We start from the raw sequence: 19,667 nt of genomic DNA, 5'->3' as shown, positions 1-19,667 counted from the left end.
CTTTTACTTGCCCCTCACTAATAATTCAAGTGAAGAAAACAGCAATTTCCAAACCCCCTTTATTCTAGCCACTGAATGACATTTTAGCTTCACAGAGAACTAACCAATGTTAGTTTTGCACTTGGTGTTGATCCATAACTAATCTCAAATTTCTGCATTCCATTCTGAACATCCAGATGCCAAGATGAATGCTGACTGTACTGCGGAATACAGTGTAGCATTCAAGACACCAGCCAATTACAGACTTAGGCATCCAAAGCACAATTTTACTTAAAGACTGTCAGCCTAAAACCTTACTTGCAGTAGGACAAACAAAGAGTATTTAAAATCATTTCTATAAAAGCTTTTGACAAAATCTGAAGAAATGTCAGGTTACTTGAAGTGATGAAACGGTACTAAGATGATTTAGGATTGAAAAAAACCCCAACAACCAAAACCAAATAATCACAGAATGATCAGAGGTTGGAAGGCACCTGTGGAGCTCATCTGATCCAAACCCCGCCCCCGCCCCAGCTCAGGACTCCAGGTATGGCCTAATCAGTGCTATTCAGATGCTCAGAAGTGAAGGATCACCCTCCTTCAACCTGCTGAAAACAGTCCCCCTGATGCAGGCCAGGACACCATTAACCACCTTTGCTGCTATGGCACGTTGCTGGCTGGTGTTTAGCTGGGTGTCCAGCAGGATACCCAGGTCCTTTTCTGCCAACCTGCTTTCCAGCTGGGTGGCCTGCCCAGCACATATCGGTGCCTGGCGTTGCTCTCCCCAGGAGCAGGACTTAGCCCTTCCCTGTGCTGCAGAGCCTTTCTTTCATCTGTAACTTCTGTGGATCTCAGCATTTCCTGATGATGTAAACTAATATTGCAGTGCCCACAACAGCCAGATATAAGCCATCACACACCTAACCAGGAAAAATAAGACAGAAACAGTCCAGAAGGTGGACAATTTATATTATCAGAGAGAAGGGACCCAAAGTGGAGGAAGCTGAGGAGCAGGAGGAAAGATACATTTTAAGAGCAAGACAAAAACTACAACCATATCTAAGAAACAGATGTTTTGTTTGTTCTTTTTTTAAAAAACAGAAATCAAACTCGTTTCAGCAAAGTTGTCCAGAACTGTAACCCTAAGGCAAAACAATCTGTGTAAATCTCTATATACAACTTGCAATATAATTAAATTTATTACGATTACAAGACTTTCCCTGCAAAGCACCTATTAAATGTGTTTCCAAAAACATTACTACAATATTTGGGAAAAATAATCCTCTGTAAGGCTGTTGTATTTCTCTGCATATATCTTCAAACAACTTTATAACTAAGAAAAATATTACTTATGAAATACATTTTTATTAAATTTTGCCTATTTCTATCCAAGTTAACAAAGCCCTAAACCCCAGGAGGTTTTTTCCAGGTATGCTGTGCCTAACAAAACAGTTACATGCTGTACTGTAAATACATAACAATCACAAGAAAAAAACCCCACATCTTTTCTTTGGCACTTGATACTGACAAACATTCTACCAAAGACCTTAACTTTTTTAAAATAAAGAAAAGAACATAAAAGTAACGTTATAAAGGTCAAATGAAAGCATCTGGAAGGGTGACTGAATTCAATACAATTCCCACAACAAGATCCCACACAAGAAGTTATGCAAAACATTTTACAGCTCATCTAAGCACAAATGTAACTGAAATGGACTTCAATTTTATGCTGCCGTTGCTTTAACATGATTTATGGTTGGGGAGTTTTGTGTATTTGCCTTAAAATTTTGTTTGATTTTTGATAAATACTTGACATAAACTAGTAAATAATGTGTTTTTCAGAAAGCTTTTTAAAATTCAGCATCCCACCCTTGTTCACTGTTTTTGCAAGATACAGTGTTCCTCCCTATGATACAATCTACACCTGACAAAAGTTATCTGTATTTTTAAAGAAATCCAGTTATCAAATACAGAATTAACTGAAGAACAGAATAATTCTAATTACCTGAACCACTCCCATGCACGAATCTAGAAATATTGATCCTTTAGGTTCTTTTGATATTTTTTCATCTTTGTAGAAATTGAGATTATAGGATCCATCACCAAGTTGGATTAAGTGGAAAAATCTCCTCTTAAATGACTAGTGAAAAAAAAGGAGGAAAGAAAAAGAATTACAAGACTAGTATTAATTGGCTTCATATTACAAAACCCATTAAGTGCTATTTGCATGTTAGCTTATAGAAAAAACACTTATTTACACATAACCTAATCTCAGAAAACAAACCAGAAATTAATTTTTTTTTTTTTTTTTTTAAATGTTAACATAAAGAAACCCTGCAGCAAGATTGTACAGAAAACTATTTGTATTTTAAAATATTTTTGACTCATGGACAGGTTATTTAAAATTGACTCTATAATATTATATATAATATATATTTCTTGTGATAACTGTAAAAGTAACTTGTTTGTTTCTAAAGAAAGAGGCAGTACAAATAAAAACTCATATGACATAGTCCCTTTTCAAATAGCAACACCCCTTGGTCCAGTTAAGAAAATTATTTAAAATACTGGATTTTTAATGCATTTTTTCTGATTTAAGTGGAAGGAAAGGAAAGTAAGATTTCACAGCTATAAATTACATGCAAGTTTCGCCTCTTTCATCCCACACTAGTTTTTTTTTTTGAGAAGTAAACCACATAGAAGTTGACTTCTCAAAGGCACAGTGGTATTTTAGCACTGGTGTTCACATTTCACCACAGGTAAGACACTCTTAGACATACTCTCATTGTCACGCTGATCGCACTGTTCATGTTGCCTTTGTACAGCCATCCTTGTTTCGTTATTCCGCCCTTCTGAGACCCAAGAGATGCCGCATCCTGGAGATGAAGAAAGGGAGGTTTTGAGGGGGAAAAGCTTTGCATCACAGTCTGAAACAGTTACATTTATTGAAAATATCAGAAGTAATTTTTAAAAGTATAATGTAATGATAATAAAGTACTACAAGTCCCTGCAAAAGTTCTGTAGCTTTCCAATTCTAATTGCTTTATTTAAAGACAGGGAAAGTATCTTGGCCACATATATAGGCTTTCTCCATGGCCAGCTGGATGATCCAATTTCTAGATAGCTAAATCTTAGTCAAGATAAATCCCCCTGAAATAAGGGAAAGAGGGAAAATGAAAAACATCTATTTTAATCTTCCAGTGCAAAAAATTTTAGCAATTTCTGCTACCAAAAAAACCAATGCAAACACATGATTCTCTCAAACTTCAAGATTTCTCAAGCCATTTTGCTTTGTATCACTTCAGAGACACTACAGAGAACTAAGTTGTCTTGAATTTGATCTGTTTTACAGGTCAAAATCAAAGCTTTCTACAGGTAACAAGCCCAAACTTGGCAGTTATGGCAAGTTCACAAACAGCAGAACCAAGGCATACACCACACATCACACCCACTTCCTGCACACCTCTTCCATCTGCCAGCTGATGGAACTTCCTAATCATTGGATGTTAACTACCAAAAAGCAGTCCTCCTATCAAAATGACCGATCAAAATGACTGATTTACAACTGCCACTGAATAAACACTAAATCATGAGTTAAAGTAATCTTTTAGAGCAGTACACCAAGCTGACTTTAGCATGGTTTCCAGTCAAGCTAACCCATTTTTGACAGAACAAAAACCATTAATGAATTTGATGTGTAGGAACATTTTTAGCCATCGAGAGAAGAAAGACTCCTGATAGCTAATTCTGCAGGTTTGGAAAATAAATTCAGTGTCAATTTAAAAAAACCCAACCTAACACAACAACAAAACAAAAACCCCATGAAACTTCCTCAAATCTCTCAACTCCTTTTCCTAATTCGTTTTCTCATACAAACAGTGATTACGTATGGGGAACAGAGTCACTAATTCAACAACTGAACATTAAACCCAAATTTTAGAATATTAACAACTAGCTTCTGGAACTAAATCAGGAACATTTTGTAAAAACTTACTAGTTAAACTATTTACAGCTTCTTTAGCCTGTCTAGCTTGTATATTCATACGCATATGTACATGTTAACTTGCAAATAGAAGTCAAAAGATGTATCACTGTGTTCCTTCAAAAATTCTAGTCAGCCTGACACTATGAAAATAAAGTTCACTAAGGATGATACGGTCACTGACTATCAGATCATCTGAAATAATGCCCCAGAAGCACAGACCAGAAATACTCAGTAAATTTTCATATGCCCCAGTGACTCTCACTGTCCTGGCAATACAGTCTACTTGTTTCGTATTTTCAGGTCATTAGTCTCCACTCCTGTTCTACTACCTAGACAACAGATTTTCTTGTACAACAATCAAGATACAGACACAACAACTTAATGATTAATCCATCTACGCTGATGGGAGGTATCCCTAGGGAAAGGATGGTTTAAAATCACTGTTACAAGACTAAAATGATGAGTAGGTGATACCATCAAAACTTGGCACAGAACCACCTGTAATTTCACAAACCTTATGTAGGGCTACCTGACATGACAAGAATTCCTTCGTTACCCCTGTTAACAAGCATTAAGATTTTCCACTATTAAGACTCATTTTCCAATTCAAAGTCTCTGAAGCACAGAGTTTCACAACTGTGTTGAACCAAATGACGTTTTCTAACAATAAAACTGATTGTCATTTGGACCCCTCTTGTCACACCCCTTGTTTCTGTCAGGCAGAATTCCTGTCTGCAGAGCCAAAAAGCTACTGAATCTTTCCAGCTCACCACCTGTTAATACAAAACAATCCAGAGCCTAGTTGCTAACACAGACTTTTACACTGAAAACATATTTCCTGTTTCCAACTGGTAAGTTAATTTCCTCACTTTTATTTTTACTGCTGTAATGATCTTTCCCACAAACCGTGCTCCAAAATTTACTTCAACAGCAACTGTTTCAACAAATACAATTCCTTATCTTGATCCCATACCCCAGGTTGATTTAAAAATTCCATTTACAAACACCAGCCTGAAGGTCTGATAGCTTGAATTAGTTTTGGAAAGGTAGTTCTCTTCTTTTTAATGGTGCAAGATTAAACTAATCTTTATCTGGTTTTCCTCCAATTTTTAATCACTCACAGCTTTTTGTTTCCTATCATTCACTTAATAAATCAGCTTTCTTAAAAAGACCCACATGCTAAAGCAAAACAAAAAGACCACCAAAGAACATTTAATCTAAGGTTTGCACATATGCTTTTTGGCATAAGGAGATGTTAACGTTTGAAAGAAAAACCTCTTGTATTAACTCTTCCCTTGAGGAAGGAGTTTATAGTCTCCCCACCCTATTCCCATTAAGATCCCTTTTCTTCCTCTCATGTTTTTTTCTTGTGTTTATATTTTAAGTTCCTCAACAAAAGAGCAGACCTCTTCTCTAGTGACTTTACCTCTGAGAGAGATCTGACCTTCCTGCCTACTCTGACAGGAAACGGGGCAGAAGGAAACAGGAAGTCCTCCCCACTTATACTTCCCAGTAAAAAACACACCACCTGGTATTAGCCAAGTTACAGTTTTTTAGTATTTAATGCTAGCCATAAGTAATTTGCCTACTAACAACCACAGTCAATTCTATCTCCAATGAGTATTTTTTCTTCATGTTTAACTCCCTGTCTTCTAAAGCACATCATCAGAAATGCTATCACAGTAAATAATGCCATTTTTCTTTTCAGTATAATAGAAAACATCATTATTCCCATCTTCCTATTTGTAAGGTTTGGACACAGATGCATGAAATTATTTGTCTATGTATCACAGTGCAGATTAATAGCACTGCTAGAGAAACAGCATCCTGAGAGTATCCATTCCAGAATCTACCTATTCAGATGTACACCCTGGACTATTTTTTTCCACATTTAATCCAGAAAAACTTGTAACAAACTACTTCTCCTTCATTGGCAGCAGTTCCAAATACAAGGAATTTAGACACAAAGTACATGTCAAAAGGTAAAAGCCATAAAAAAATGGTTAGTGATAAAATTTTGTTTTATTTTCATCCTTTTCTGTGATGCAAGAATTCAAGCACTCAGAAGAAAAGAAAACACTGGCATTTAAACACTGTTTTGAAACAGGGTGCGGTAAAAATGAAATAAATCACACAAATAACAGAAGCAATTTACTGAAAAAGCCTTTGACATCTGAAACATACTTGAAAATTGCTTGAAGTTAAATATCTCTGGTTTCCCTAAGCCAATGACAAAAAAGGAAATGCCTTATAGAGTTCTAGTAAATTTTTTTAGATTGTGTTTCCTTGATGGATCTCCAGGTCCTATACTCAAATTTGTGACAAACTAACTCACACAGCATGCTATACTGCCATGCATGCTTCAGTGTGTGCACTGTCACGTTGAAACAGACTGGTTGAAATAAGTTAAAACCTATAGTTTTACTCAACTTCATGGTTAAAATGCAGGAAATATTTCTCTCTATATGTTCATCTATACAGAAACAGTGTAAGACACGACAGATTTTATAAAAGCTGAAGGATTATACATCATCAAGTATTGAAACTTCAATTTCACCATCTGTCAAAACTTGTTCTACTCACATGACAGATCTCGGGGGTACAAGGCTATTTCAAAGGAGATAGAGAACATAACTACTTACCACTCATTCAGGATGTTAAAGCTCATCTTTGTTTTCATTAACTGATTTCAACACTTAATACAACTTGTAACCTCTCCTTATCCAACATCCTTTACCAAAAACTAGAGAAAGTAAGGAATTACTATTATCTCACCTCATCTTTATCTGCTTCTTCATCCACTTCATATACATGAACTGGAAGCTTCTCCGATTTTGCCCCTTTACTAAGAAAGAAAAAGCTTCTAAAATACTATAATATTTGTGATGAGTTACATATTTTATAGCTACAAAAACAAAGATGTTATTTGCCTAATTGAAAGCAAAAAGCACAAGAATAGCTGAGTAAAAGCATGTATTTTTCATTAAATGTGTTTCTTAGCCAGCAATTTTCCTAATTTGCACATCTGAAGACAGTCTTAATCTTTTGTTCTGCTTGTCACTATCCTTATGCGTAACCATGGAGAGCCAAACGCCTTCTCATTCACTGCACTCCTAATATCACAGGAGCAAGAATTCATACCTAGAAACGCTGGCTCCCTTTAGGAATTTAAATTAACTCATTGTCTTATCAACTAGCATGGTTTCTGTTCAGGGCAAGTGAAAAAAAGCAACCCAGGTACTGACTTAATAAACTTTTCACAGGAAAAGAAAGCTTTCTTAACTGATACATGAAGGAGATTAGGTAGGGAAGACAGAGAAATTCCAGAGCTGCGGGATTCAGAGTACCCAGCCACTCTCAGGTACTGGAAAAGTTGGAAAATATTTCTCTAGCAGATGGTTTAGAAAGTCTGTAATAGCTTTGGATTAGGCTTTTGCTTTGAATCACCCTGTGAAAATCTGTACTAGTGCAAACACTTGCTCTAGCCATCTCAGTTCAGTTCTATTCCCTAAGCTCCTACAGAGAGCTCCGCTGCCTTTGAAGTTACAAAAACAGGATAGCGCCATTTTAGTTTCATCTAAACATTAGCCCAGTTTAGTTACAATACTCACATTCACGCTGTGAATGACACTATTTCTTGTTTTGACCTGCCTGTTAACAGGGCAGCATTATTACAGGATCTTTCCAGAAAACAGTTTAGCAAGATTTTATACCTTCAAATCCATCAATATACATTCCACCCAAGAAATCTTTATCATCTCTACTGGCTATTAAACATTGATGCAGCGCATTTAAGATTACATATTACATGTATTAATACATTTCAGTAAGAAATGCATCCCTATTACATACAGTTACACAGTTCTTTCACAAATTCCAAGGCTTCATTACATGACTAGATAATGTACATACTTTGGAAGCTGCCGAAACTCTCCTGAGTAATCTTCATATCTGTAGTTAACGACATGCCAGTCTGAATTGTACGTTTTGATGCACTGTTTTAATGAAAAACAAATAGCAGGATTAATTGGAGGAAGATTAAGAGCATTCCCTAGACACACACACAAAAAACCCACTTAAGATACGGCTGTTTATGAACTACTGTAGCTACATGCCAATCCTGGAAGATTCTGTAGACTCCCCTTCTTGTGCAATACAGTTGAGAGCAATAGAGATTTCTGCAACAAGTGATCGTTCCCATGGGATTTTATCACCTGCTAGACATGTATCTTCTAATACTAGGAAACAGTGAATACACTCAGCATCTGGATTAAACATCTTCAGTTGCCTGAAAAGTTAAGAGCAGCATTTTGCTGAAGCTGGCAACATGACTGAGCCTTTAGAAAACTCAGCATCAAAATACAAATGTATTATTAAAATAGAATACTCGTTTAAACACAGAGATACTAACCCCATATTTTCCTTACATTTTTATTTCCAGTGCAATTAAATGAATATTTAAACTACATGCTTCCAACTGCTTTAAAGCAATTATGTCATTAAGTTCTGGACTACATCACAGGAAATACCATTTTACTCCACCCATATTGCTACAACATAAAAGTACTGACTTATCTTGGCTTTGATCAAGTAACATAAAACTGACAAAATCTGTTGCCAGAAACCACACGGTACAAAATTTTGTGTGTTACATGAATAACGTACACAAACATAACATCTAATAATTTGAAAAAGAATTCTATTTCCAAATACAAAGTTAATATTTGCCAAGCAATTGTTTCTGCAGAAACTTGTTAAACTTTATGGATTACCTATAACACTCTTCCCTCCTTATCTACCCTCTCCAATTTTATTTTTGAGCTGTTTAGATTGGATATTAAAGGTACATATCACTGTGGAGAAAACAATTGGAGATTCAAAGTAAATTCTGCTATTTGGATTTCTTTCAGTTTTCTTGGAATTACAACAGACATTTACTTAAACTCACAGGCCAGTTTGGGTTGGAAGAGACCTCAAAGACCATCTAGTTCCACCCCACCTGCCATGGGCAGGGACACCTTCCACTAGATCAGGTTGCCCAAAGCTAAAATTTCAGCTGAAAGTATTATCAGTAGAAAAGCAGTAGACAATATTAAAAAGGCAATTCTTTTGAAACCTTTCATTCCTGGAAGGCTTCAATAAGGCACTAGATGAAAAACACTGCCGCAGTCAGAACCAAGCAGTTATGAGAAACTTGAGGTTCGAGGATGTTTCTTCTACACACAGCAAATGCACTGAGCACCTATAATAAATTTTGCCCTCTTGAAGTGTTGTAGTTATGAAGACCTCTGTTCCAGCAAACTGCAAGATTATTAAGAACAAACTAAGCATGACCACTGCAAAACACTGTCAGGAAAAACAAGTCACATTGTTTCATTCACATTTACTACTGCTCCCAGTATTGCATATGGAAATAACCCATGTTCATCTGGGAAAGCCAAAAGCATGAAGAAGGTGGGGGAGATGCATCTGCAAAAGCCAATTATGGATACAAAATAATTCAAAGCTATCCTGTAATCCTTCTTTTCCAGCCACCAATGGAAGAAGTATTAGTTTTCCTAGATATTTTCCCTTGAAATCATTGACAAGTAAATGGCAACAAATATTTTTTCCAGGGCTTTTTTTTCTTGTTTTCTAAATGGTAAACAAAGCAGAAGGAAAACAATTCAGGTATAACATTGCTATCACACAGAGAGCCACATGCAATTCCAGTATTACCTCAGTGACAAACAAGCTCTGAGCTTCCTTCTCTGCATTTTCAGGAACTGTTGACCGAATGTATCGACTCTGCCGTTTCAATAATGCTGTCTGGTAAGCAACAAAAACAGTTAATGAAACTTGCAATTAAAGGAAAGATGACATCTTATAGCAGCACTAGCTTACACAACTAGGACAGAAGCTTAACAGAAAATGTACTGTGAATATACCATTTCAGAATGGCAAATTAATGAGAATTTGCTTTCTTTCAAAAATTAGCAATCTGGTCCTTTTTTCACAGCAAGGTTAAGATTGAAATCTGTAAGAAACAGACATCAGAGAAAAGCATTTTCCTCTATTTTGTTAACATGGGCAAGAAAATACTAGTAAAAATAGCTCTACCATGACAATGTAACTTCAGTATTTTGAAGACAGATATTAGGGTAGTGTTGTTACTACATATAAAAACAACTAGTCAAGAAAAGGAGCAAATCCACGCCAAAATAAGGAGGAGTAGTTCAACTGCAGGTCTCAGCTGGCAAAAAAGTGAGACTTGAACTATTAACCTGAGGGTTTAGAAAGATGTCCTGGATCACTGAAGCATATATACATTTCAAACTATCAGAGGTAGCATTTTAAGCCAGCACTTATTCCTGTCCTATAGCAGAGTTCAGAGAGGCATAGAAAGGCTGCCAGAGAGCAGGAAATCTCTCTGCAACCCTGAAACTCTGCTTCTCAGACCAACGCTGAAGTCAGCCTTAGGGTACCTTGAATTCCTATGTGTAAAAGATGAGAACTTTGCATATGTGGTCCAGGAGCTTTTGTACATGATTTCAGAGCAACAGAAAGTGTTCCACACCATGTGGAAGAGAATCTCACAGCCTAGGTCATCAGAGGTGGACAAGAGAGATTGCACAGCCTGGACCTGGAAGGCAGTTGTGATCCCTCCCCCGTTCTCTGTACTCAACACATTGTAGCACCAGGAGGATCAAAGAAAAAATGTGAAAAGAAAAATCCCAACATACCAGCAGTCAGATAGTACACAAGTACTTTTGGCTGAGAGCAATATCCATAAGGTGATTGTTTCTGCCATTACCAAAGCCTCACCCCATTATCCAGGGAAGGTATCCAAAATTAGAATATTCAATTACAGTAAAGATTTATTGGGAAAAAAAAAAGTATCCCTTACACATGGGTCAAGTCACTCATTTAATCCAGAATTCCACTGAAAAGCTACAATGCCAACTGCTTGGGTGGGAGGGGTGGGGAGATATTAAAAAAAAAAACAAAACCAAAACCACAAAACCAGAGATATTTCATGGGACAAATAAATCTTGCAATACAGTTTCAAAAAAAAACAAAACCTACAAAACAACCAAACCTGCAAGAAGACAAATGCTGGTAGTATATGAACAAATAAGTTTTCTGAATTCTAGAAATATATTCCTTATATCAAACCATAATGAGTTTAAAGTATTTCTTTTCACAGTTGAAAAGAAACTGAAGGCCAGAATGCCCAGATACAGTTTCATATCCAACTGGAAATTATTTATAGCTTATATGATAGACAGACATGCAGGTAGGCTATGCTTTTGTGAAAAAAAAAAAAAATTATTATTTTCAACAACCCCATTGACTAAGGTGGCACCTTTCACAAGAAAGCTATGAACTACCTACCACTGTAGTGGAACTCAATAAAACTGAACTAGCTGTACGTCTGCTAGAAGGTTTCCTGCTACACAGTCATAAATAAGATAGCAAGAGGTTTTTCTAGTCTTTCACATATGCAAAGATTGTCCTAGTCCTGTAGCGAGATCAGTGACAAAACAGAAGACTATGTCAATTTTGTTCACACTGGTAACTGTCTTAATGCATGCTGCCTCTTTCCTCAGCTCATCCATCAGCAGCAGTAGTTCATCAGAAAGCTAGGAAAAGCAGTAATATATTTTGATTTAGAGCAAATTCCTAAAAATAATTACTAAAGTAACAGTGCAGTGATATTTAAAAATGTCAGCATGCACATATATTCCAAAAGCAAAATTAGGAAGGAAGGATTTTCTTCCCTACAAACTTTCTTCACAGCTACACTGGTTGAACTGTTTCATAGCAGTGAAATGTTTCAAGTCTCTGGGTTTGAGTCACCATTTGATTTATGGCAGCACTAGGAACTACAGCGTGTTTGTCTCATGCTCTGAAAGAAGATTAAAAAAAACCCAAACAAACCTTTCAATTACTGTTTGGCAGCACAGTAATTGAAAGTGGTTTTTGTATCCTCTTTAAGGAAGACAGCTTTTAACACTGGCCAGGATTCGCATGCACCAGAGCGCCACAGAGTTAACAGACCCTTTTACGAAGCTACTTTCTGAGTGAGTCTCAGGGATACAGAACAGTTGCACCATGTCCTGAGGCTTTAGAGAAGGACACAGCAGAAGGGACATTTCACTGAGTCACATCCAAGGAGCACTTTCTGCTCAAAACCTGATGCAATACAGACGGGGAATCTGCCCCCAACCAGAGCAGCCTATGATGGATATAGTTTCAGGTTTCTGAAGATTTTCTGACACAATGTTGTGTTTGCCAGTGAGACACAGCCTTACTTAGGATTTGGGAATGCAGAACAAATTTGAAGTTAGGTTCCCACTTTACTCATCTTGGGCAAGAAGGTGTTTTCACCATTCTAGCAAATGGCTGTGTTGCTGAAGTTAAAAGAATTACTATACTTTACTGATATTAAAACCTGGCATCTGATTTTTCTGAGTCACACTGAGTTCCCTTTCCCCATGCTTTAGAGCAAATCAATAGCAAAAGCACCACGGTTCTTCTTAAGAGGAACATGCTTGTAGGCGGCACTAAAGCACTACCAAAAGACAGCCAAGTATTTGGTATTTAAAATTAATGCATGAATGTGTAGCTAGAGCAGGCCTTTGTCCAGTTTATATAAAAGTCAATGCTGCAAAGTAGGAATCAATAAAATTCAGTGTTTAGCTCTATCAAGAAGAAAAATAAGTATGTGTAAATCTTTCCTATAAATATATGTAATAGAAAAAATCCAAACCCAAATCACGTACAAAGAAGTAGTTCTTAAAACTATTCCCTTCATTTTGGGAAATAAGGTGCCAACACCTACAATTCTATAGCAAAAAATGACAGATCTTAAATGTCCAGAATTTTACCTACTGTAGGAAGGAAGGTATCTTCCTCAGCAATTCTACACTGAAAAACAGGTCCACACTCAGGTATGTTAGAGGAAAGGACTATAGCAGATTTCAGAATCAGAAACCAGACAACACACTACATTCCTCAAGTCCATTTAACCTGTCTTCAGACATGCCCACTTTGGTGTTACTCCTTAAATTTTGCCTTTATCCCTCCTGTCTTTTAAACGTTTTTAAAAAACATTTTTTCTCTCCACTGTGGAGGTGTTCAGGCAGATTCTGCCATCAGATGAGGCTCTCTTCCTGCTCTGTGAATTTGACAATGTCCACCCAGTGACAGGACTCTTATTCTATGTAAGTCTCAGCAGCTGTAACAAATAAAGTAAAAAATATTGCTACTGACACCATATCCTCACTGCCAATATCTGTTTTATTTTTTTTTTCTCTTCTTCACACTGTCTTTCCAGTGGTGGATATAGAATATGAGCTATTAAGATTTGCCCCCAAAACAACTTCCCCTTCCACACACCTATAAAATACTTGAAATTACGGTTATTAACAGTGGATTATTCAAAATACTGGGAAAGGAATAAATAAATTTTAAAAAGCCACAACCATGTACAAGTGTTATATATAAAAAAACAATGGAGATCATTAATAAATCCCATGTCTCACTTAAAAAATATGGACTATGCAAAATGCAGGAAAACAAAGGAGAAAAGTACAGGATTACAATTCCACAGCCACATACCCAAACCACCTTTACTTTAGATGACATTACACAGAGCTAAATGCTCAAGAATTAGTGACAGAAATTGCTTTAAGAGAGTTGATGGAAAAGATGGCATGCTGTATTTTTGCTAGATCATGCTCTTAAAGCTAGTATGTGCCAGAACAGACTTAGCCGTTATATGGGAAGTGTCAGAAGCTCTATTATAAGGTAATTTCCTAACTAAAGTGAACCCTTGATTTAGAATAGCCAGTCAAAGACTCAAGGGAAAACATGAAATAGATTTTAAAAGAAAAAAGTCATACTGAAATTTCTTTGAATATTTCCAAGTAAGTTATTGTATTTTGACCTGTTTACTTTGTGGTCTCTGAAATGAGGATACTACTTGAACACTTTTTTTTTGCTTGTTCCTTCTACTCAAGTTGTGCCTTCCTGTCAAATTACTTGGGTTTACTTTTGTTTCTGCAAAGCTGGCATAATACCTATTTTCAGAGGTACTTAACTCACATTAACTAAAAGCCAAAAGCTTTAAGTGAAAGTCTACTAAATCCATACGGCTCAAAATCAAAAATAACATAGGTGCCTAAGCTAGGCACCAAAATACCTAAAAAATAAAAGTGGGGTGACTTTATAATGGCATATTTACTTTGAGCAGGAACGTATTTACTACAAGTAATCTTACCCTGTACTGGGAAATATATTTCCTGTAAGAATGGAGGCAGCACTCAGAAGTTCGGTATTTTGACACTAAAGAATTTAGATACAAGGTGTCTTTTAATAATTTATGTGCTATGCAGTTAATGTAAAGATCAACAACTTTGCATGGAGCATATGATTTTAATGTGATCCATGAAAGTGGTCTGTTTTAAACTAGTGCTATTTAGTTACGAAGCCATTTCACTGTTTACTAAATTATTGAAATTCAGGTGACCTGGAATAATTATAATAAGCCATAAAGCCACACAGAATTAGATACAAGAGTATCAAATGGATATAGTCATTCAAGGTCATGCAAGAAAGAGTTTTCTCAGCAAAACCCTAGAAGGCCTTGAATGACTGACGGCATCATAATGGGAAGTAGCAAGAATATTAACAGGAGATGTGGTGGAGTGGGTGGCAAGAAAGTGGTTCTATCATCTTAATTTAACAAATTATATGGAGACCATACTGAAAACAAAACAACAAAAAGCAGCTGGAAACGAACAGGCTACAAAACATGAAGGTACTGAAAGTTTACAGTCCCCTTGCTATGAATGAAAGCAAACTCGGTGATGTTGACAGTTAAAAGGATCTCCAAACACAACACAAATGCCCCAATAAATCTGATGGGAAGAAGTCAGGGAATACCCTGATTAGAAAATTCAGTGCAGAAAACTTAGAAATTGAGCTTACAAAAAGCAACTGAAACAATCTTGAAGCTGTAAATTTAAAAAGTGACTTGATATGTGAAGAGAAAGTTGCTGACAGCTCTCCTGGAAATTAGAGAAAAGTAAATCTTCTTGTAATTTGGTTATGATGGCATCAATAAAAATGTAAAAATCCAAGAGAAAGAAAAAAATTACAAACTAACTTAGTTGAAGATCAACATAAAGCAGGACAAAAATCATGCTTTTCTGAAAATTAAATGAGCTGCTGCAAAACATGTGTGACAGGAGGGAAAACAGGATTCATAGGCTCAGCTAACCACATTTAGAATGATGGTAAATGCATTTAAGTGGAAACCTGGAAAGGCTCCAATGGTTAAAGAATAGGACTTCAACCTTTATGAGTTTTTCTAGAGCAGAGCATTTTTTGCTCCATCCTTGCTGAAATATGTCTTTGGTAGGGGTTTAAGCTTTGAGCTTCTTCTGACAGCATCTCTGGACAACAGTCCCAGCTCAACAGAAAAAAGGTGACTTAGTGGGTTTTCTCCTTTCCCTCACTAGGTGAGTAACTTTCATGAGGAGAAAGAAAAGCAAGTGGCTGTGTGGCCCCTAACAGCTGGCTACTATGCAACCTTTCTTTTCTGATACAGACTAACAATGCACAGTAGCTCTCCTTTAATATTTAGCTTCTTTGAGATGGCAAGAGTCACAATGTGAATGTGGCACTGACCATGACTACAGAACAAGAAGACATTGAAACATTTGTTACAAAAATCTTGCCTTTAAATTCCTGAAAGTATTATTACTAGCTATATAAAAACCATACTAAATTATGTATCAATCATCTAACTGCATTACCTGGGGAAAAAAAAAAAAGGTAGCCAACTTATGCAAAAGCATTTGACACCAATTGCTTTCAAACTAATTTCCATTTTAGCATGAATTCAAGAACACTATGAATCTGCCTCCTTGAAACTACTTCTGTAATCTACCAAAAATTGTAGAAGAGATATCTAGCTTGAAGTATTTTCTGTGTGGTTTTAAGCTGGTAACAAAATAACCTTACTCTTACTGTCTTTTTAAATTAACAGGGCTTGGCTTCCTCTTTAGGCAAGTGGTTTTTAGATTGCAATCAGTTTAACCTAAGCATGAGGAAAAACTTTGTAAAAATAAAAACAAAATGCTCAAAGAGGAAATTGCTTGAACAGGTTTTTAAACAATGGTAGGAGTTTCCACCTATAAACTGTCCGATGCATGCACGCAGGTAGCTCTAAATACTCTAGCCCCCTATTTTAAATTCATCTTGTGGGGAATGAGGGCAGCACCAACTTTCCTCATGATAAAAGAAAAAAAAAAGTGTAGTTTCAACTATTTGGCTGTATAAAATGCTCAGCTTTTCAGGTAGGTTTTGCAGAAACAGATATTTACAAACAGCTCAGGTATCTCTGTACTTCCCAAATATAGTTAGGCACTTTGACCACAGTTACAGGCACGTACGAGAGCAATTTACACCAACTCCAGCATCTAAGATGTTTGATGTTTATCCTAACTGTATCTACAACTAGATTCAACTTCATTTTATAGAAATATATCAAGATAATCTGAAATCTTGGTAAAGTCTGTCTTAATCAAACCAGAGCCCTGTTATCCAGTGGGTATTTTGCCAAAACCCACTTTTGGCTGGTAACATGCAGCTGAGGGCAACGGCTTTCATTTGAACAGGTTCATGCCCTTCACTGTTAAAGAGAATCAGAGAATCATAAGGTTGGAAAAGACCTTTAAGATCAAGTCCAACTGTTCCTGTCCTATGCTAAGCCTTATCCCTAAATACCTGATCTACCCATCTTTTAAACACATCCAGGGATGGTGACTCAACCCCCTCCCTGGGCAGCCTGTTCCAGGCCCTGACAACTCCTTTAGTGAAAATTTTTTTCCTAACATCTCATCTGAACCTGAATAAAAAGAGGGTAAAAAAGAAAAAATCCATTTAAGAATTAAAGCACGACAATAAGCAGATGCCCTTTTTGAACAAACATCACATGATTGCCTACGTCAGAAAGGGGGAGAAATATCTAAAAATGACTAATCACCTACTTTAAAGGCAGTAGAACTGCTGAGTTGCAGAAGTAACTTTATAATCTGAATAGATGAAGGAATTGTGCTATTTCTTCTTCTATAAATTGACAGAATAAATGGATTAGTGTAAAGGACACTGATGGCAAAGATTTTTATTTTTTTTTAGGTAAAGAGAATCAAAGAACAAAGAAACAGGAAGTTACCATCTCAAGACTACTGCTGGGAAAAATATGTCTTTTAAGACAAAAAAAGGGAAGGGGGAAGATTAAATTACCTGAAAGTCATCATAAGGGAACAGTAGCATCTCATGTAAAGCATCATTCAAGATCTGTGTTTTCCTCTGAATGATGACATTTTCATAGTCTATTGGTTCTATGAGCTTTGGTTTTGCCTAGAGGAAAAAAAAGAAAATAAATTCAGGTACATTGAGGAAAAATTACAATTGCTGATTCATTTTAAGAAGTTTCTCTTTAAAAGTTTAGCAGAATGAGATTTAATCCACATCAAAAGCTTAAAGTATTCAAAGCACAGACTTTATATCACACTATACCACATGTATAAATACAACCAATAGAGACAAGCATGTCTTCCTCAGAAGGAAGAAACAGAACCATTGCACAGAAGTCAGAGCTTATCAGAATAATCATGTATGTGTTTTTACTGCAAAAAAAGAATTATAAAGAAATTACTAGTCTCTTACATTGGGGGTTACCTTCTCTTGATACTGTCCAGAAAGCTCTGATCTGGGTTTAGCAGGGGTTAAACCAATCTTAATTCAAATCAATGACTGAACTTCACTCTAGTTCAGTAGTAACCTGCACTAGGAGTAGAAGCCAACTGACATTCCTCCTCCTCTGTATTTTTTTTCCCCCCAAAATTCCCACAGGCCATTTGCTTCCTCCTAATTGCATGAGTGGCTTTTGTCAGTTGCTATGCATTGATGCAACATTTAAACCCTATCTTGCTCTCAAGGCATTACAGCTGGCTGTGCACAATCAGAGAAGAACCTTCAACCCTGCCAAGCGCATTCTGGTAAGTGGTCAGATGGCAAAGCAGGTTTAAGGAGAGCCCTCTCTGAGGCAGCACTGCCTGGGAGCCTGCAAACAAATGCAAAGCTGCAGTTATGATCCAGCTTGCACTTTTTGTGACTAAAGATGTGTATCAGACATGAATTTACCTTTTTTTTCTTTCACACAAGGGGCAACTAGAAGAGATTTTTCAACTGATACCTTATTAAGATCAGTGGTACTAATTTCAAACTAAGGTATATTAAACCTAAGAATAGCAGTAAGGCCAGCTTATACTATCGTTACAGCTGATCAGACAGGATGATATATCTATGTATTTCTGTAACTTACATTAATAACCTTTCAATATTCCAGCTATGGTACTCAGAAGAAATATCTTTACATCTATCTAGCAGAGCTCAAAGGGCTACATCTGGCTGCTGACTGGTCAGGGTTCATTTCCAGGGCCAGTTCTTCTAGGGCTCCTCAGGGTTCATTTCCAGGGCCAGTTCTTCTCAACATAATTATCAACGATCTGGATGCAGGAGTTGAATGCACCATCAGCAAGTTTCCTGATGATACCAACCTGTGAGGTGCTGTTGCCTCACCTGAAGGACAGGAGGCCTGGCAGAGGGATCTAGACAGATTGGAGCACTGGGCAGTCATCAGTGGCATGACATTTAACAAGTCCAAGTGCCAGATTCTGCATGTCGGGCAGAGTAATGCCAGGTATGAATACAGACTGGGAGAGGAGTGGCTGGAGAGCAGCCCTGCAGAAAGGGATCTGGGGGTGCTGGTTGGCAGCAGCTCAACAGGAGTCAGCAGTGTGCCCTGGCAGCCAAGAGGGCAAACCACATCCTGGGGTGCATCAAACATGGTGTAACCAGACAGTCTAAAGAGGTGTTTGTCCTGCTGTATGGAGTGTTGGTGTGGCCTCACCTGGAGTAATGGGTGCAGTTCTGGGCACCACAGTTTAAGAAGGATGTGAAGGTGCAGAGGAGGGCAACAAAGCTCATGATAGGGCTAGGAGGAATGTCTTATGAGGAGCAGCTGAGGGCTTTGGGTTCATCTAGATTGGAGAAAAGGAGGCTGAGGGGTGACCTCGTTGCTCTCTGCAGCTTCCTGAGAAGAGGATGTAAGAAGGAGGTGCTGAGCTCTTCTCCCTGGCATCCATGGACAGAATGTATGGGAATGGATATAAATTGCATGAGGGGAGGTTCAGACTGGACATTAGGAAGCATTTCTTTATGGAGAGAGTGGTCAAATTCTGGAACAGTCTTCTTAAAGAGGTGGTTGACACCCCAAGGCTGTCAGTGTTTAAGAGGCATTTGGAAAACGGTCTTAATAGGCTTTAACTTGGTCAGCTCTGAATTGGTCAGGCAGTTGGACTAGATGATCACCGTAGGTCCCTTCCAACTCAAAACAGTCTATTCTATATTCCATTCCCATTGTTAGTATATCAGTAATGCTCCTGAGAACACATGTAGGTCTTTTCTTCATCTGAAAGTGAATCAAAAAATTGTTTTTCAAGGAATTAGGAAAACTTTAGTCTGAGAAGGTTCCCAAAGTTTTCAGGCTTAGTTCACATGCTACTACCCAAAACCTACTCCAGATTCCCTCATATCTACCATACGATAGTTTTACTGTTAAGAAATACACAAGAACACAACAGAC

At 37.2% G+C, this 19,667-nt stretch overlaps 1 protein-coding gene across 1 annotated transcript in view; it reads right to left on the bottom strand.

Moving 5' to 3' along the window:
• Positions 1-19,667, bottom strand: part of DOCK9 (dedicator of cytokinesis 9) — a gene marked incomplete at its 5' end in the record, with an annotated part of 115,120 nt that overhangs the window by 75,344 nt on the left and 20,109 nt on the right. The window contains 6 exons of the mRNA XM_084269813.1: positions 1,985-2,119; positions 2,760-2,855; positions 6,740-6,809; positions 7,877-7,959; positions 9,683-9,772; positions 17,261-17,377. Coding sequence (XP_084125939.1) covers positions 1,985-2,119; positions 2,760-2,855; positions 6,740-6,809; positions 7,877-7,959; positions 9,683-9,772; positions 17,261-17,377 — 591 coding nt within the window. The remainder of the gene's footprint in view (positions 1-1,984; positions 2,120-2,759; positions 2,856-6,739; positions 6,810-7,876; positions 7,960-9,682; positions 9,773-17,260; positions 17,378-19,667) is intronic.

The sequence above is a fragment of the Gallinula chloropus genome (genome assembly GCF_964237585.1).
Source record: "Gallinula chloropus genome assembly, chromosome: 1".
Lineage (NCBI taxonomy): Eukaryota > Metazoa > Chordata > Aves > Gruiformes > Rallidae > Gallinula > Gallinula chloropus.
Note: the sequence above shows the minus strand (reverse complement) of the source record. Positions and strands in the feature narration are given on the sequence as shown.